This window comes from Canis aureus, chromosome 23 (genome assembly GCF_053574225.1).
Source record: "Canis aureus isolate CA01 chromosome 23, VMU_Caureus_v.1.0, whole genome shotgun sequence".
NCBI lineage: Eukaryota > Metazoa > Chordata > Mammalia > Carnivora > Canidae > Canis > Canis aureus.
In genome coordinates, this window is record NC_135633.1 from 46,230,830 (window position 1) to 46,251,837 (window position 21,008).

Here is a 21,008-nt window from a genome sequence, read left to right on the forward strand (position 1 = left end):
ACACTGTATTCTCTTATCCACAGTAGATAGGAAGATGGGGTGAGTATAGGCAAAACCAAAGAATTCGTAATTTTTTCTTTGCTTCTAGAGGTTCCTCACTATCCAATAAGCCAATAAGCTTAATTTTAATTATCCAGCCATGCTATGGAAATTCTTGAATTCTTTAATTAATGTTAAAGATAATATAGCCAGCTCTGAAATATAGCAGCTAAGACCATAAATTTTAGAGAATGAAATAAAACTAAGTTTAATTTCCATCTCTACCATTTAAATCCCATGTAACCTTGGGCATGTTTCCCAACATCATTAGATTTGTTTCTTCATATGTAAAATAAAGATAACATTCCCCTAATGGGATATTTGTGAGGACAAAATGAGTAATATGTGCAAAGAACTTATCACAGTGCTTAATAGTAAGCAGACTTGGTGGTAGTGTTTATAGTCACAAGGCCTAGCAGGGAGACCACAGAAAGTACTCAAAACACACACACACACACACACACACACACACACACACACACACTGATAATAGACAAGAATAGATCCATCTCATCCCAGACCCAATGAACAGATCTAGTCAACCAAGCAATGGGTGGCAGGAATACATAAAGACACAACTCCAGGCCCCATTCCTCAATGCATATCATTTGTCCCCAAAACTCATTGATGACAATCTCCTCCTCCTGCTCTCATCTTCTCTGTCTGAACTGTCCTCCCAGATCCTGCTTCTGGTCACTTCCGATTTGATGATACAGTAGGACATGCCCCTATAGTCTGGCCAGTATGCTCTTAGACCCAGTTGAGCAGTCATAGTCTCAGTACACATACTCTGTACTCTGAGAGAAAGGTTTCTCTCCCTCCCATTCTGTCCAGGGAAGCCCTTCTGATCTCTTCAAGGAAGGGTGATGGACCACAAATATCCAAATGAGTAACTAGCTAACAAAAGCAAAAATTTCAGTCATCTACTTGAGAGATGAATTTACATTCAACTTTGTGATTATATTTTCACTGGTTGCTGAGAAATAAAGTATTCCACATTCTAATATGTATACTAGTCTGTCCACTACTAGAGACTAGTGTTCAGTATTGTTCATTTCTAACACAACATATATGTCCTATAAATGGATGTGCCAAAGCCTCTTGCAATGGAATGCTGATTACCCACAGATGGAGGACCAAAAAGGTGTGAGCTTGTCAAAGTTGGTCCCTGCTTTATTTTGTTTTTAGGTTTTTTTGTTTTGTTTTGTTAATTTTTTTAGCACCATTCCCTGGTAAATTGATTCTGAGAATCATTGTTTTCCGGTTGTCAATGAACAATTCCTCAGGTGTGGACTAACGTTGTCTTAAGGTGTTTTAAGTGCAAAAAAGTAGAAGGCTTAAAATACCATACCTCCCAATGGTGTTTACACTTCTATATGGGACTCTGGAAGAGAGTCCCACAAGAATGAATCTCTCAGGGTAAGATTTCAGATATCTTGACAGAGGTTGAAAATTACATCTGTTTCTGAAATTCTATCATTTTGGGGCTCACTTACTCCACTGTCTACAAATGTTAGAGCTCAATGCAGACTGAAAGTAATAGAAACATGGAGATTAATATGTAAAATATGCGGTTCTCTTCTTTCACTTAATTTCTGAGGTTAGAAGCAGAGTCATCGTTCCCAGCTGCTCTAACAAGAATTTTAGAACAACCAAAGCCAGCTGTGGAAAATCCTCCCATGGTTTGGCTTCTGCAGCTGCCTTTGTATGAAAAGTTAACAGCTCCTTTCCCTCAGGTAAAACCTGCAAAGGCTGTTCTAATAATTTTGAAAGACTATCATTTTGATACTGAAATCACCAACACAGAGAGAAAGTAGAAATGTCCCTTTTGACAGGCAGAATGAATCCTAAAGACTGAGCATAAAACTACATAACTCAGCCTCCTATTATTTCCAGGGGGCTAAGGGCACCATTTAGTGAGCTCCATGGCCCTTACATTCAAATATTGTGTTGCCCCTATGCTCAGTTCAGTATCACAAAACTCACCACTTCATTTTGCTAGCAAGTTTTGCTTTGTTTTTTACAAGTATACCTTGGAGGAAACTGTGAAGAAAGACAAAAGTGTAGTAAAAACGCACAATAGGATATTAAGAATGGATGTAGCTTGGCCAAGATGCCAGAGTGCCATAGAGGAGGAGTGAACATGGTGGGAATGCTGAGCATGGCTCAGGTGGAGAGCCTCGAGGAAAACTGGACACAACTCTGGCCAGGAAATAAAGGACCTGCAATAGGGGATGGTGAAAGGAATTAAGTCCCCATCCTGGATGTTAGGGAGCATTTGAACCTTGGGTATCAGAGTGAGCTTAAATGGAATGATTCCTGTTCACTAAGTCACCTTAGGCAAAGTCAAAGACTTTCACTCTATGAGAAATGCAAAGACAGAAGAGAGATTTCTAGCTTCATATAGTAGCCTCTGAATTGATGTTTTATCCTAATTAAGCCTTAATCTAAGAGTTCCTTGACCCATATAACCCAAGATTTATTTCTGGAAGGAAATATGCTAACCCAGAAATATTCCATGAAAGTAACTACCTGGTAAATTTGTGGGGAAAAACCCTTCCTACAGAGTTATTAAATAGAAAAGCTGAAAGAAGTTCTATTCTAAAGTCAATAGACTAAAATCAAACTATCATGGTATAGTGTGGGATAATGCAGAGAATGTCAATTGGTGCAGGTGGTAAGGAAATAAATTATCTCTGGCATCTTTTCCAAACTATACATATCATCCCACACATAGATTCTGATGGGCCCCAAGGGAAAATCTCCCACCTTCTCATCCCAGAGAAGAATGAATGAATCCTAAAGACTGAGCATAAAACTACATAACTCAGCCTCCTATTGATTGATGGGCAAGAATCATCACATTTGCTGAGTGAAAAAGGATGAGAAATGAGCAAAATGAGAAAAATCACTGGCCTATAGTCAGATGAAACAAGAATCAAATTTGGATTCCCACACATACTAAGTACTTGTTTGGGGCTACTATTTAATTTCTCTCTGCATCTATTTCCTTGTCTTCAGGAAAGGGAGACAATAGTGAAAGCTACCTTACAAGTTTAATGTAAATATTAAATGAGCTATATGATAATGATATTAAACAAATGTTAGTGGAATCTGAATTATGTGACATTTTATCAAATAAATCAGACTCTACTCACTGTTTTCATTTTACCTTATTTTTATTCATATCAATTTTCCCTGGTTTGTGCTAAAAGGATTTCCTGGCTTGCATAATTTCAATGAGTTTGTGGGAAAGGAAGCTCTCAAAGGAAAGACTCTTTGCCTTATATCTGATGGAATCATTGGCATAGAATTTAGGAAGTTAAGAAAAAATAACTCGTTTACAATTATTTGATTCAGCATGGAAATTTCCTTTAGGTTTGGATTTCTTTTTGTTGATGTCATTGGCACAAAGTAAAATGCTGAATATAAAGGTATGAATTCAGCATTAATAGAGCAAAGTGTGAGACTGTACCAACCAACCTAAATTTTAGTCTCATTGATGTTATCAATTAACTTGAAGTTGGACAAATAATTTTCTCATACTATGAGGTAGTCTACCCAAAAGTCTAAGGAATGCCACTTACCCGTCAACATAAATAAATATGGCATAATTGCAATGTAGAACACCACCACATAACTAGGCTTCTGTAAGTCTATACTTTTAGGAATAGAGTCCTGCTTTCCTTTTTCTATTTATGTATCACTAATATTTATGTATTATTAATATGTATCATAGTCAACATTGATGTATATACCGGGAACCCCACAAAATGTGAAGTTTAGTGGATCAGATGAGAAGATTATACTAAGATTGACATACTCCTTTCTCCACTTCATGGTTTATTCACCTAAGTGAAGGTTACTGTGCTCTTTGGGAATTCATTGGGGCCTTTGGTGAAACTGACCAAAAAAAAAATCAATTTCTTAGAACTAATAATCATGTTGGAATCTTTAGAACCCCAGAAAAGAGCCAGCTGTAAAAGGAAACTCCAGAGTATTGAAGATCTCCCAAGGAATTATCTTCTTTTTTCCCATCACATACCTCTCTTCCTGATCTACCTAAGATTCTGAGCAAAGAAATAATAGAGCTAAATTAAGATAAGTGTGAGTTTATCATTATCTCTCTAAGCAAAATTATGCCCAGGCTTGACAAGCTGCATTTCTTCAGCATCTATGCTGTCATAAAGTCCAGTTTCATTTAGCTGGGGTTGAGAAAATTGGGCAGAGTCAAAGTGAAGATCTAGCAAAGAGTTTTGGATACACTCCAGAGAGAAAGCTGAAGCCATTAGTCACCAGAACAACAAATGAAATAAAATCATTCTAGAGTTTGCTCCTTCACCTCTTTCCCCCACCTCCACTTTCACTTGGTAACCAGTGAAGAAAACCATTAAGTACTGGCCCTATCCTGTCCATGAAGTAATAGTGAATGGAACAGGAACTCAGTATTCACTCCTGTTCATTTTGAATCTAATCAAGAAAATATGACAATGTTTCTAATACCTCTTCTCAAAGATGCTTTTAAATGTAGTAATATGAAACATCTGAGAGGTTTTTTATTTAAAAAATCAGGTTATTAATAAGAAACAATTCATAGGTCTAGAAATTTTGCCTAAAAAACCTCCTTTTCTGGAGTTCAGATAGAACAGAATAGATACTCATAAATATTGAAATGCAAAGTGTTGTTTAATAAAACAGCAGTTTTACAAATGAAGAAACCAAGGTTCAGGAAGTGCAAATGATTTGCTCTGTCATAAAGCTGGTTCATAGAAAAGCAAATTATTTCCTACACTTACTGTCTTACTTTTTTTTTTTTAATTTTTATTTATTCATGATAGGCACACAGTGAGAGAGAGAGAGGCAGAGACACAGGCAGAGGGAGAAGCAGGCTCCATGCACCGGGAGCCTGACGTGGGACTCGATTCCGGATCTCCAGGATTGCGCCCTGGGCCAAAGGCAGGCGCCAAACCGCTGCGCCACCCAGGGATCCCTGTCTTACTTTTTTTAAAATCATTTATATATAATTCTATCATATCCACAATATTATCAAAAGGCTGTGAATGATACAAACCCAAATGAGTCATAGTTCCTGCTCCCAAAGTTATTCTTGTTAGATAACTTTTATAGAGCAATAATAATAATCACTATTCATCAAAATGCATCATGTGAGAAAAACCAGATCAATGTGCCACAGTCACATATCCTCCAGAGATGAGTGCTTTGTTCCTAGATTTACAGATGGAGAAGCTAGGATACAAAATTGTCATGTAATGGTCTCAAATCACACAGTTCATCTGAAGCAGAGGTCAAATTTGAACCTAGATCTTAGTTCTTAACTATGCCGAGTCTTAAAACAGAAACTTAACACTTTTTTTGCAGAGGAATGGAAGATACTTTAGCTAAATATAAAATGAATTTTTGAAAACAGGTTTATTAACTCTGGAACAATTTACCGTAGGAACCTACAGAATTTCATCTCCTTCCACCCCCAGTCAACTTAAAAGTGAGAAGATATTGAATTAGAGGCTTCACATAAAAGTGGGCTCCCTGATTGCCTAGTAGGAAGTGAAATCAAAGAACATCTCAGGCTGTCTTCCACCCTGTGACTCTAAGGAAAAACAATAAAAATAAATAAATAAATAAATAAATAAATAAATAAATAAATAAATAAATAAATACATACATACATACATACATACATACATACATACCTCCAGTCTCTCTCCTCTGTTTTCCCTTATATTCAAAAGAGCTTAGGGACTCCTGGGTGGCTCAGCAGTTGAGCATCTGCCTTTGGTTCAGGGCCTGATCCCGGAATCCTGGAATCAAGTCCCACATCAGGCTCTCTGCATGGCACCTCCTTCTCCCTCTGCCTGCGTCTCTGCTTCTCTCTGTGTGTCTCTCATAAATAAATAAAATCTTTTTAAAAGAAGCTTAAAAGTGATAAACATATTACACCTAAAGTAGCCACACAATACTCCTGAAAAATAATATGCCTGGGCTATGAAGCTTTACGGTGGTTCCAAGGAGATTTTTCAGTCTTTCATAGTAAAGCTTGATATTGAAGTTTGGGCAGAGGTGTGTGTTGTGTGCAGTGACTAAGCCCATGTGTGTGGGAGGTAAACATTGCAGATGGCTGAAAAATATGCTAAAGCTGGAAGACCCATGTGATGGTTGGCATCCTGAAAAAGAGACAGATGTTTCCTCAAAAGAAGAATTTTAGAACAAGTTGTTTGCTGTCCTATGTGGGCTTAGTTCTTCATCTGCATCTCAAGGTCATATCCACATGGGAAATATTGCAGCAGTAACTATGCTTCTCCCTCTGTGCCCCCAAAAAGAGACCGAGCATCAGGAAAGATCCACCTAATTAAGCAAAGGCCTTTACTAATACTGCCTTTCATTTAAAATATATTTTTTTTAAGTTTTCAAGATGTTTTCATGTTCTATAACACCTGCTTTGGGAATATTGCCTTGTTTCTCATGCTGTGGCCCTCTGTATTGCACCATGACGCTCTGTACCTTCTTTTTCATAAAAACCAATTCTCTAATATTCACTCTTTTAATATAATATCTCTCTTCTCTGCTAAATTATATGCTCATTTCATGGCATGACTATCTTGTTAACCATAAAATTCCAAGGGCCCAACACAATGCCAGATACATACTAAGCTCTCAAAAACATTTTTTCTAAGTATTCTTGGGAATAGAGATTCTCAGATATTCTAGTGGCAGAGCCAAGATTGGCTATTTCCTTAGACTTGGACAAGATAGTTCATTTATTTATTCATTCATTTATTCAACAGATATTTTTGAGTTCACACTGTGTGTCAGGCACTGTTCTGAATGATTGGGATTTTACAATTAAAAGAACAGACAAAAATTCTTGTCCTCATGGAGCTTGCATGTCACCATAACTATATTTGAGAAAGAAATTTAAAAATCTAGCTACATTACTACAAAGTCATTTAGTTTTCAGATTAGATGACATTGCTATGAATCACACAAACTTTCTATCTCAATCAGGTGGGGTATTACACCAGTTGAGTTTTAACATGAGAAATATAACTTAAAGGTGGAGGAATCTACTATAATGAATAACAAGCTAGCTGCATACTACTCCATGCCACCTTTAGAAACTTCCCGCCCACATGTTAACATGAATGCATGTGTCCTATTTTTTATTGCCACCTACAAGGATCCTGGGTAGTAGGCACTGGATTCTGATAGAAATAGAAACATGTGGAGTATGGGAGTATTCATCTAGAGAAGGACATGTAACTAACATGTACAGAGTTGTTTGTATGTGCTAAGTTATGACGGGAATTTTCACGTATATTACCTCATTTGATCTTGACAATAAATAAAAAATAAACTAAATTGTATGACCTCTCTTCTATTTTCCATCAAATGAAGAAATAGGATCAGAGGCTTTTACATACCAATAAAAATTGTACTTTTGCAATGGCCAGAGGTCCTAAACCACAAATTAACTTCCTAACAGACCTCTGGACTTTATTAGAGGAGGAATAGATGAATGGTCTCACCAGACACTAAGAAAGTTTGTTGTTCATTACCCTGTGCCAAAAAAGAAATGGAAAATCATCAGACCAGATCAGAGAGAATGGCTATCTACCTTCTATTCAGTCAGAAAAGATGGCAACTGGCTACAGTTGATACTATTTAAAGAAATCCTAACTATCAAAATTCTCCACTCCCTTTCTTAATGGCATCTTTTTCTTTTTTTCATGTCCTTAAGGTCACAAACTTTTCTCCATCTGAAAACACAGCTGCCTCACAGAAAAACCACATAAGAAAATTAATAATAATAAAACCCAGAGGAATCAGGAATGCAGTGATAAGGCTGCCTTATGCTTTTCCCTTATCCAACTGGGAACTTCTTAAGGGCCTCATTGATGAGTGCTACAAGGCAAGAGGAGAATGCTGGAACATATAGGAGAGAGAAAGGAGTGTGGGAAGAAGCACACAGAAGAGGGAGCAAAGGGAATCTTAAAAAGACAAAGATCTCCAGCCGGGGCTGGTTCAAGAACAAATAAAAGGTCAGTAGAGGTTTTTTTAATTTTTTTTCATATTTTTTTATTGGAGTTCAATTTGCCAACATATAGCATAACATCCAGTGCTCATCCCATCCAGTGCCCCCCCCAGTGCCCGTCACCCAGTCACCCAACCCCCTGCCCACCTCCTTTTCCACTACCCCTTGTTCGTTTCCCAGAGTTAGGAGTCTCTCGTGTTCCGTCACCCTCACTGATATTTCCCACTCATTTTCTCTCCTTTCCCCTTTAATCCCTTTCACTAATTTTTATATTCTCCAAATGAATGAGACCATATAATGTTTGTCTTTCTCCGATTGACTTACTTCACTCAACACAATACCCTCCAGTTCCATCCACATGGAAGCAAATGGAGGGTATTTGTCATTTCTAATGGCTGAGGAATATTCCATTGTATACATAGACCACATCTTCTTTATCCATTCATCTGTCGATGGACTGCAAGGCTCCTTCCACAGTTTGGCTATTGTGGACATTGCTGCTAGAAACATTGGGGTGCTGGTGTCCTGCCATTTCACTGTATCTGTACCTTTGGAGTAAATTCCAGCAGCGAGTAGGGGGGCTTTAACACCGTCCTCTGCATCTATTTCCCTTCAGTCCCTACCCCTTCCCAGCTGCTCTGTGTCTCACCCTCTCAATCACCTGAAACAATAAATGCTCCAAATCATGAGTTAGTTCTGTGGGTACAGTGGAGCCCCATTTTGTACAAATTTAACTTACATTTTGATTTTAGAACCTAGGCTTGCCACTAATTTTTTTAAACCTTCAACCACAAACAGATTTATTATCATGTATTAAGGTTACAGTGACTGAACAGTAAAACCAGAATGAACAATGTTTTCTAGTCAAGCTTTAGAATTTATACCTGTCTCCTTCTCCAGAGATTAATAGATTCTTCAAAGGCAGAATGTTGTGAAGGGCCAGACAGAAGAATATATGTATTCTTTTTCTTCCATCTTTGTTCTACATCAGTGGTAATCAAATTTCAATATGCTTAACAATTACTGAATAGTATAATATTTTAAAACCACTTATAGTATACTTCATAGGCGACTTAATGGTTTTTCAAGCAAAATTTTGTCTCTACCAAGTTTTCATCTAGTTTTGACTTTTGAACATGCCTAGCTACAAAAGTCACTTCCACAGTATGTATTCTTTTCTGGGGAGAAGGTCTACAACTTTTGAAATATTCTCTCAGGAGTCCCTAACTGCCAAAGGTAAGAACCACTGCTCTTCCCACATCAGATCCCACATTTCATGTTCTGTTCCTTCAAGAATATCCTATTCCCTTACTAAATTACTGCATCTTAACTGATATATTACTCTGAATTAAATTTCTGTATGGCAAAAAATAAATAAATAAATAAATAAATAAATAAATAAATAAATAAATAAATTTCTCTATGGCTCTTGGACCTAAACAGCACTTGTACTTTACAAAGACTTTAGGGACTAAACCCAAGGGATTAGATACATTTGCGGAATTCCAAGATCTTTAGCAGAATCAGGAAGGGAAATATTTGGGTAAAGAAGTCAAAAGGATTTTTAGGGCCTCTTAAAACACAACTTATAAGTACTTCCTCCTCCTCCAGGAACTTTCTTCTTAACACTCTCTACTGATTCTACTTCCCGCCCACACGTTACTGCTGCTGCGTGGTGATATGAGTGGACTCTAGATCACCTGGGCCTGAAGATCTTTGGTAGAATAACATAGAGAAACTGAAGAGAAAGGACCTGAGAACCTTGAAGCAGAGTGAGATTCTTGGAGAGGAACCCTTTGAGATTGCTACCACACTGGTCCCTCTCTGTTAAAAGGGAATAGAATAAAATTTTTAAAATCCTATAGCTAGGCTCCTGAGATCTATCTCATGGCTTCAGGTCACACAACTACATAGAAATTACAGATCCCAAAGTAATTTAGCAGAGTTAGCATAGTTTACTTTTTTTTTTTTTTAGCATAGTTTACTTTTAGAAAGTATTGTTCCTAAGAAGAGGCACCCAGGGTAACCCCCCAGCAATTCTAGACAGAGAGAAATGACACTGGCAGCACCCATTCCAAGTGCCACACCAGGAAATTGATCAATCTAAAGAATCCACAAGTTCTGTACCTTTGGGGAACATTTTCAAGTCATATCTACTTCGGCAAAGCTCTCATCCCCTCACAAAGCAAAAATCCATGCCCTGGCCATCATGATAGCTTCGATCATGGTATAAAGAAGTATAGAGAGATGAATCCAGTATCTTTCAGAGTGTTGATTGTGGCTGGACAAATACATGAAAAAAGATTATTAGAGCATCTTTGCACTCCAAACATTGCATCTGAACTTTGGCAACTGCAAATAGGAATACAAAAAAAATTAATGCAATTGAATGTAAAACTCATGAAGAAAATAATCTATCTGCACAGAGAGTCTGGGATATAAACATTACGAGGCAGCAGAATAGCAAGTGACACCCTGGATAAAGAGCCAAAAAAGAATTGTTTTCCTTGGTCACATCTCTCAGGGGGTTTCATCAGTTCCTTGGAAGGAGGAATCAGAATTACTACCGTAATAGGATTTTCAGTTTGCTATATATTATAATCATTGTACTCAACTAATTGTATAGTAAAGTTCATACCATTTAATTTCATATTATGGATTTGTTAACTTTCAATTAATTCTTTTATTTTCTTAATAAAATACAAGATAAAGAATTCCCCCCAGGTATTGGGGGGGGGGGGAGATTTCTGGCTTGGGAAGAAACTTCACTGGATTTTGCAACATTTGTCTCATATCCAGACAAAAAGTTTAGGTGAACTGCAAATGTTTTTATTCCATCTTTTTGTTTAATAAATAGCAAATGTAATAGATCGGAAGGTATATTTCCCCTTCAGTGTCCCATAGATTTGCTTTAATCCTTAAAGGTTTCTAAAAAGATACAAGCACAGGGTCAGAAAACAGTATTTTTCTTAGTACAAAGCTAATAGGACTGGACATAGAATGTTTGCCTCAGCCTCATGAACATGGCTCCATAATACCTGAGCTCTCCTAGTGCCTGGCTGCAAAGATTTGCTCAATGCCTGTAGTTCCTGCCTATATTTCTGAAGACTCATAACTTTCTTAAAAATATCTCTTGCCAATAGGAGTTCTTCAAATTCTACCCAACAAAACTAGATTCATTACTGTAAAAAAAGAAGAAAAGAAGAAGAAGAAGAAGGAAGAAGAAGATGAAGAAGAAGAAGAAGAAGAAGAAGAAGAAGAAGAAGAAAAGAAAAGAAAGTAAATTTTAAAAAAGAACAGAACGATGGTCACACTGAAAGCCTTGGTATTATTTCTCTTCTATCAAACTTCATCAGGACTTTGCCAAGTCACTGGTTCTCAACTTACTAACTTAAAACAAGGGTTTGGTGCAGAAGATGATCTGTAAATTGTGCATTCACAGGATATGTGAGGGAATGATAACTTCTCTGAGAAAAATATATTCTTTTAACAACAAAGACATGCTACTACACAACTATTGAATGGCTAAAATTCAAAACACTAAGAATACTAAGTGCTAACAAGTATGTAGAGCAACAGGACTCTCATTCATTGTTGGTGAGAATGCAAAAACAATATTACTACTTTAAAAGGCAGTTTGGCAGTTTCTTATAAAACTAATGTAATCTTAGCAGCAATTGTGCTCATAAGTATTTACTCAAATTATTTGAAAACACATATCCAGGAGTGCCTGAATGGCTCAATTGGTTAAGTTGGTTAATCACTTTAATTGGTTAACTCTTGATCTTAGCTCAGGTCTTGATCTCAGGATCCTGAGTTCAAGTCCTATGTTGGGCCCCAACACATATCCACACAAAAACCTCCACATGAATATTTGTAGCAGCTTTATTTGTAACTGCCCAAAACTGGAAACAACCAAGATGCCCTTCAATAGGTGAATGGATAAACAAATCTTGGTATATCCATACAATGGAATATTATTCAGTGACAAAAAAGAATGAGCTAACAAGTCACAAAAGAATATGAATGAATCTTAAGTACATATTGCTAAGTGAAAACAGCCAGTCTAAAAAAACTACATACTGTATGATTCCAATTATGTAACATTCTGGAGAAAATGAAACCATGAAAATGGTAAATAGATCAGTGGTTGCCAGATGTTCAAGTAGAGGGTAGTGTGGATAGTAGGTGGAACAGGCAAACTACAGGGGATTTTTAGGGTAGTGAAAGTATTCTTTTTTTTTTTAATTTTTTTTTTTTTAATGATAGTCACAGAGAGAGAGAGAGAGAGAGAGAGGCAGAGACACAGGCAGAGGGAGAAGCAGGCTCCATGCACCGGGAGCCTGATGTGGGATTCGATCCCGGGTCTCCAGGATTGCGCCCTGGGCCAAAGGCAGGCACCAAACCGCTACGCCACCCAGGGATCCCGTAGTGAAAGTATTCTGTATGGTACTGTAATGGTGGATACATGACAGTTTATCTTTGTCAAAGCATACAGACTATTACAACACAAAGTGCAACCTTAGTGTATACAAATGTTTAAAAACCACTTTGGAGGTCAGTGGATCCCAGTATCGCAAACAGAATATGACAAAGGAATAAAAATGTATTATCAATGTATGAACAACCTAACCTCACTGAATGTAGTGTGGAATGAGAGTGCTGACCTGAATAACTTTGGAAATCAGTAGAGTCTTCAAGTCTAAAGGCAAAAGGGACAACTATCCACGTACTCCAGTTGATAAAGTTTTTTCCCCACAAAGTCTAGGTTAGCAACTCTAAAACTACTATCTATGGATATTAGAATTCACAATTAAGTAAATGGATAGCAGATGGTGGGAACCAGAGAGATTACAAATAAGCAGTAGAAGGAGCCTACAATGATCTATAGGTTAGAGTTGGAGGCACCAGTATAAATTAATATTTAGCTTAAATCAGAAAATACCTGTAGAAATGTTTATAGATAGGTGTATAAATTCCAGTTAGAGTACACATGTATACCTCCTTGCTCTGTCATCTGAGAAGACTTTGAAGCAATGCTACCCCAGTAGCAATGAGTACATCTACTGTCCAAATCTTGGTTTCTAACATCACTCTCCAATAAAAGAAACTATGTTTCCTTGGAGAAATAGCTAACTCTAGGACTTAGGCGGAAAATATACAAGATAAAATGGAAGTATCTTCTAATGCCAGAAAGTAAGAAACTGTTCAAAACAAAACAAAGCAAAAACCCCACCTTCATGGGGATATGTCAAGGGTATATAGGAGCCAACTGAAAGAGCTCCCAATGGCAAAGGTTGGAATGATTTGAGTAAGCAAAATAATGTAGCATTGGATTCTAACTTAAAGCATAAATATCCATGAGTTCACCTGATATAAATGATTGAATATATAAATGGGGGAGAAGAAACAAATCTCCTTTACAAGAGAATTCCAAATAATTTATGTAGATACTGTATCCTAAAGAGATGCAGCACAATGCTCCACTCCTTAAGTGTGGGGCACACGGTGACTTTCTTCCAAAGAGTACACTGGTAAGGAGAAGAGTAACTCAACAATGGAGAAACCTGACAAATACTACCTCATGCCAGGTGACCAAGGTTAATATCAGCAGTGAGAGGTCATTTTGATAATATGTACCTTTGAGATAATGTAATGACAATGGTACTTTACCTCTATGACCATCCTCTCAGATACATTACCCAGTCAATAATGAGGAAAAAAAGTCAGACAAATCCTAACTGAGGGAGATTCTACAAAATATCTGACTAGTGTTCCATGTAACCATCAGGGCCCTCAAAACAAAGAAAATCTGAGAAATTGTCACAGGTAAAGGGAGACATGACTACTAAATGTAATGTATTTTAGATGGGATTCTGAAAGTGAAAAAGGACATCTAGTAAAAACAAAAACAAAGCAAAATAATCTAAAGATTTCACAGGAAATCTGCATTAAATATGGAGTTTCATTAATAATAACATATCAATTATCAAATTGGACAAATGTTCCATACTTATGTAAATATTAATAAGGGGAAACTGGATGTGGAGTATATGGAAAAGCTGCTGTATTTTCAATTCTGTAAATCTAAAAATTTTATTTTAAAAATTATCCATTCTAGGGGTATCCGGGTGACTCAGTGGTTGAGCATCTGCCTTTGGCTTAGGTTCTGATCCTGGGATTTAAATTACATCAGGCTCCCTGCAGGGAGTCTGCCTCTCCCTCTGCCTATGTCTCTGCCTCTCTCTGTATGTCTCTCATGAATAAACAAAAATAAAATATATTTTTAAAAACTATCCATTCTATCTGGAGCAAATGTTGCTATACTCTTTCATTGTACTGTGCTGCACCGTGTATAAACAGTGAGCAAAACAAAACTGGTCTATGTCTTCAGGGAGCTTATAGTCTAATTTGGAGTAGTGACATTCAGCAAATACACAGAGAGAGTACTTACATTGTGAGGATTTTGTTAAGTAGAGTAGCTACAGAGTCTGTAACGATGTCCTGAGACTGATCCCAAAGGGAAAAGCATCATATCCTTTACTCTGGGCCTCACAGCCGAAGGCTGCCTTTTAGCCCAGCCAACAAGCACTTTGTTGATGACAAAGAGGATTCTGTAGAGGGTGGGGGTTAGCAAGCCATGAATGGATTTATTAGAATCAGAAGACCTGGGATCACATTCCACTTTCTATCTCTCATCAGTCATTTCAATTCCTTGACCTACAACTTCTTAACCAGTAAAATTCAGAAAATAATACTAACTCCTCAAAGTTGGTGTGAAGATTAAATGTGATTGTGTAAATTGTCAACCACATTTAATGTTCACTTTCAGTAGTTTAGCTAGAACCTCACATAGTCTGCTCCCCTAGTCCAGACCACATTCTACTCCAATACGTTGTCTTCCCTTTTCTTAGAGATCATAAACTATAGGCTTGCTAGATATAGTTTCCTCTTTCTCCCCTAATTTGCCCCTCTCTTCTTGAGAACTCTGGTCTCTCCACACCTGACTTTTTGATCTGTAAAATCCTGCTGTGCAATGACGCTATAGCTCAACACAGCTTCCCAAAATGGAAAAAAATTATTTTTCTAGCTGCTTTGCTTTCACACAAGGAAATTCAATTTATCTTGCAGAGGGCGAAAGGAAGCTGCATCCAACTTATTTCTGGAAGCAGGGAATATGCTATAGAGAAAGGAAAAAGTAGACAGTACATTTGAGCTTAAAATCTAGGTGACAAGACCTCATTAATTTGTACATCACTAATTCAGAACTTTTAACAACTCAGACAGGATTCATGTATTTCTGTTGAATAAAAATGAAACCTGGTAACTACGGTGTAATATATTTTGTGGTATATTCTATTTACATTAACTGACTTGATAGAAACAAATCCATGATGTTATATTAAATGTATGGGAACACACTGTTTCAGATTTTTCTATGTATTGGATAATTTAGTCACACTCATTTCAGGATATGCAATATATTATAGTAATATTACCATGGCTACCAAGGACTTAACAAACATACAAATAGGTGTTTGTAAAATAATGCTGGAAATGAGTTAGAATGGAAATGAAAGGAAAAAGCAATCTGAAACTTCAAATAAGAGAATGTTCTCATCAGGCAAGATGTCATCAGAAGTCATACAAATGTATTTAAACCCAAATTCATTGTCTGGTTCAGGTGATGATGTCTAGCACCTATTGAGGAATTGGATATCTTAACATTCCAGCCCTGAAGCAAATTTAGGATTAAACATTGTCCTTCCTCTCCTCTCCCTATCCTAAAATCTGGAAGTGTTAATGACTATTTAACTAGGTTGATGATAGTGTATCTAGAGAAGAAGATATCACTTGTACCAAACACTCAAAACACTACAAAGAAGATTCTGATGTAAATACATATTTTAATTTCACTCTATGAATTCATAAATATATACTTTGTCCTACCAAAATCTTAACTCATTCTAATTATTATTTCTCGGTATACCAACTTTAGCTTGAATACTATTTGAAATATTTTTCTAATAGTATTTCCAAATGTATTATGAAATGAGTTCAAACAAGAAAATGTTGCATACCTGGTTCTAGAGAGAAGCTGAGATAAAACTCTCATTGTGCTTTTGTTTGCTATTTTTATTATTAATACTCCACATTGTATAGGCTTCATATTTTTCAATGCCTTTTTATAAAACATATGCCGCTGATCTGTTTCATAGATGCTGAAATTCTTTTTTTTTTAAGATGTTATTTATTTATTCATGAGAGACACAGAGAGAGGCAGAGACATAGGCAGAGGAAGAAGCAGGCTCCCTGCAGGGAGCCCGATGCAGGGCTTGATGCCAGGACCCCAGGATCATTCCTGAGCTGAAGGCAGAGGCGCTCAACCACTAAGCCACCCAGGTGCCTCAATTCTGAAATACTTTCAGAGATACTGAGGACCTGAATTAAAGTCATATAGCAAATAAGTGATGGACTCAGAATCAAATTGCAAGTTTCCTGGCTTACAGCCAGGACTTTATAAGTCCTTTATAAGCTCCATTGTATTTGTACTAGGACTATTTTTCAATTTAGTTGTTTATAAACATGAATAAGTGAGACTGAGAAGGTTAAACTTTGCAATATCAGAAGAAAATGAAATTACCCAACAATCTGTTCAATTAATCAGTGCAGACAACAAATCGCATCAGAAAAAAGAGTCAAGCCCACAACAGTAATTAATTGGAGAGAGCCTCATTCATTCAATGGGATATAATTAGTGATGGGTTATTTTGAATAATCTTGGGAATTCTGGAATTCTGGAATTCCAATAATCTTGGAAACCTGGAATCTGGAAAGAACTGGAATGATTTAGAACAGAAAAAGTTATGTTCAGAGATGAATATACCACCTTTCCTTCTACACCTGGATCATTTGAGATTCTTTCTGTCAGAAGTGACAGACACTAACTTCAGCCTCCTTACAGCAAGACATAGGAATTTATTACAAGGACATTGTGCTGCTTCAGAAATCAAGATTACGTGTCTAGGGCTCATGATCCCAAAGATTCTTTTTAAACATTCTTTGCACGGAGCTTTTCTTTTTTGTCTGAAGGAAGGAGGAAGAGATGGAGTAAAAGACATCTCCACAGAGGATGCAGTGGGTAGAGAAATCTGAACAGATCTGTTTGTGCATGCTCCAAGATGCTCACCAAGGATTCCCTCACTTAAGTGGAAAGACTCAGGCAAGGCTGGGAATTGGTAAATTCCTACAGTTTTATAAATGAGGGCAAAGAAGCCAGAAAATTCTGGGCATTATGCTAATGTGATTGCATTTCTGCCCACATACTGGAGAAGCCGGAGGACATGAGTCACATATATACCAGGGGTGTGATACAAAGAGGGAAAGAGGGATTCTCCACAGACCAGTGGAGAACACAATGTGAGATTTCTGCATGAAAGCTTCTCCCATCAGTAGCTTTGGCACAATCAAATAGCTTTAGTACTGAGGAAAGCAGGGAGTGGGATGTAGGGGAGAACCAAGGCAAGCACCCTGGGCAGCAGCATCTGCTCTTTGGCACTGGGAAATCTGGCAGCAGACCTTACCCTAGGCAGCAAAGCTGGGGCTGGAAAGAAGTAAAATGATGGTATTTGGGTATATGCATTACAGTGAAATACTCTAAGGATAACTCAGAAGTAATCTGTAAAGGTTTTTACAAGAGTCTGGAGTGAGTGAGACAGAGCCAAAGAAATAAAACATTTGCACTGTGATTCTGACACTCTCATTCTACCTCTTACTTAGTGTGGCTTGGGAAACATCATGCACATATCCCTAAAAATGTGTGGATCTCTCTGTCTCCATATCTATAGAGTTCTTTGAGTATTGCCTCTGAACCCGACTATTTCATTGTGCTTGATGGTATAGAAGTTGTTTTGTACATTTGTTTGCCGTTGCCCGAACACTTTCTGACATTCTGTAAGAACTTGATAAACCTTTGTCTTCGGTGACCACCCTAATGCCTCACATACATGGGATCCTTTCGGTATCATTTCTATCCTCAGCAAAAAATTCTACCTATGCTATTAGTCAAGATGTCAGGAAATAGTACATATGGACTATAGCAACAAAGATCTTTTGTAGCCCAGACACACCTATTATATTCTTTTTATTTTTATTTTTATTTTTTAATTTTTTTTATATTCTTTTTAAAAGACATGTCTATATTACTTAATACTTACATTTCTGAAAAGTCTCTATGTTGCATATAAAGGCAAATGGTGTTTTAAACATTGATCATTACAGAGTAAAAAATTCAGAGTAAATTCATTTGTAAAGGAAATAATCATCTGTCATTCACTTCTTTGTAGATTTGTAGTGCCTCTTTAGCAGATTTGCAGAAAGGGGATATTTGCAGCATAGTAGAGTGAAAAAAGTATGAGTTTAAAATCAGAAAGATAAATAAATCAATCAAAAATTTAAAAAAATTAGAATAAATCTTTAACAGCCATTAACTAGCTATGTGACCTTAAACTGCTCTTTAGATTTGTTGAGCTTAGTTTCCTATCTGTAAAGAAGGGCTATTGCTGATCTGGCAACTTACTCTGAGGAACCATGTAAAGAACTTGAACATTGCAGTTGCTCATATGCAATATGACATGCTTTATATTATGTGTGTATACACTTATATATATACACATACATGTCAATAAACTTATATACTGTGCATATATGTGATGATACCCACACTTTTTGTTTCTGAAGAAAATAGTATTTCTAGATTTTTTAAAGTATATATAGGAAAACAAAAGTTAGAAAACTTTGTAACATAGGCAAATAGTTATAACTCCTCAATGTTCTGGAAAGAACTATTAAATTCTGAATTAAAAAAATTACTGAAATTAACATGTTAGCATCCTATTTTATTACTGCCTAGATAAAGCTGACAGTTTCACCTCAGTTCCTACTAAATGAAAAAAATAAGTGAATGAGGTGACCTTTTCTATATTTGATGCCTCCATCTGTATGAAAACCCCAGTCAACTGATCAATCAGTCCCTGCCTTGGGCACGGAACTGTATCCAGATAAGACCTTACTAAGTGCTCTTTTTCTATTGGAATGATGCACCCAGCTTTCCCAAAATTTTATTTTTGATAATTTCATTGATCCTTTAAATTTTGGAAAAATAGCAATGAATTCCAAGAATCAACTTTAGATGATTTTTCTTCTTTTATAGCGGACATAGTCACAGAGATACCATGACCATTAGCTGCTGTTCAATATTTGTATATTACAGTTGCCAAACAGGATTCAAATATGTTCAAAACCAATGTGTTTCAATTGCAAGGTTTTCCCAAGAGGAACATTAGAATAAATTTTGTATGGTAAAATCACTACTTTGCATTCTGCAACCTTAGCTGATTTCTACACTAATGTGGAAGAATTATAGGAATGGTTTCTGCAATACATCCATCATTAAGTTTGCTGGAAGATAGCTGTTTGAGGGCTTACAGAAGCCAAAACATGAGTTGGAATGATATGTACTTCAATGTTGGGAACTCTGTGTCAAACAAATCTGTCACTGTGTTTATTTCCACGGAGGACATTAGTTTTTATTTTTAGATTCTCATTAAACCCAGTAAAGCAGGTGTCTGCATAAACTGAAATTTCATTGATATGCTTGCTCTGCATATGGATAGAAATTACATTGCTCCTTATTACTGTTAATGCTTGCCTTAAAAGCAGAATCTTAAAAGTATTTTAATAACTGGATTTAAAAAAATCTTTAGTTTTATGTAACTCACTTGATCAAACCTTGTTATCACAAATGGAGTCTCAAAGAAAAAGAACTCACTATTTAGCAAAATGTTGGCTTAGCACTAGCCACTGTGCTATGATTGATCTTAAGTGCTTCAAATCAAGTGATACAATTTGGGATTTGGAAATTACCTTATAGATTATCATATTGCCCAACATACGTATTTTATAGATGAGCAATTAATGCCCAGAGCTCTTTCACAAATCTCATAGTATCAAATGCTGACATACTCAGTTTTGTGAGCAGTCTCAACTCACAGGATATAAACATGAAAGGTTTTTTTAACCCCAATAACCAATACTAGGTATGCTCTCATGAACACCCCATACCATTTTCTAGCACATACCATTTCCCAGGCTGGGCAGAGGCTCCCTGAAGGCAATTAATCTTGCTTTACATCTTTGTAGCCACTTTCAGTTGTTAGAAAAAAGTCATTTTGGATCTTAAAACAGTGCTATTCACTTAGCTTCAATCTCAAATTTGACTCAAAGCCCTCTTTCTCTTCTCCCCAGTACAGGCTAAATGTATGACTACAGAAGCTTGAAGAGGCTGAGGACAACAGGGTTCTTGACTTCTTGCCTCTTTACCCATCCACATCCTATCTCCTAATTCTCCTGTGATGTTGAGGCAGGGAGGGGGGAAAGGGAGAAGAAACTGTCTCCTTCTGCAACTGTCTTTGAGGAGTTTCCATACCTTTCCTATGGTGGCATATCCTCCCCAGCAAAACATGGGGCCAGCATTCCCTTCAGTGTGGGGTATCTTTTTTTAGTCACACTTGATTCCTTATTGACCTCATCCAGGCTTTTAGTAACTTCTGTAGGTTAAGAACTCCTGTATACAACTGTCTGGCCATCGTCTCTACTTGGAATCTATTGGTATCCCAAACTTCGTGTGTCCACAAAACCTCCTCCAGTCTTCTCCATTTCAACTAATGGCAACTTCATCTTTCTCGATGCTCAAGCCAAAATTTGGAATCAAATTATTCCTTGCTTCCTCTCTAATCCCACATCCACTCTTTCCACAAATTCCATCACCTCTACCTTCAAAATTGTATCGAAGATCCAAATCCATCTCACCATCTCCACTGCTGCCTCCCATCCAAGCCATCATGAGCTCGAGCCCAGA

General features: G+C 36.9%; 1 protein-coding gene across 25 annotated transcripts in view; it reads right to left on the bottom strand.

The window, feature by feature from the left end:
• Positions 1-21,008, bottom strand: part of FAM76B (family with sequence similarity 76 member B) — a 177,132-nt gene that overhangs the window by 107,325 nt on the left and 48,799 nt on the right. For 4 of the 25 annotated variants that reach the window (XM_077867555.1, XM_077867553.1, XM_077867551.1 and 1 more), the window contains exon 12: positions 10,217-10,370. The exons of 13 other annotated variants lie outside the window; for them this stretch is intronic. In XM_077867555.1, coding sequence (XP_077723681.1) covers positions 10,268-10,370 — 103 coding nt within the window. In that variant the 3' untranslated portion in view covers positions 10,217-10,267. Of the gene's footprint in view, positions 1-5,750; positions 5,859-8,246; positions 9,072-10,024; positions 10,371-14,543; positions 14,704-18,306; positions 18,449-21,008 lie in introns of those variants that run through there. 8 more of the 25 variants (XM_077867549.1, XM_077867552.1, XM_077867558.1 and 5 more) reach the window with 8 other exon arrangements.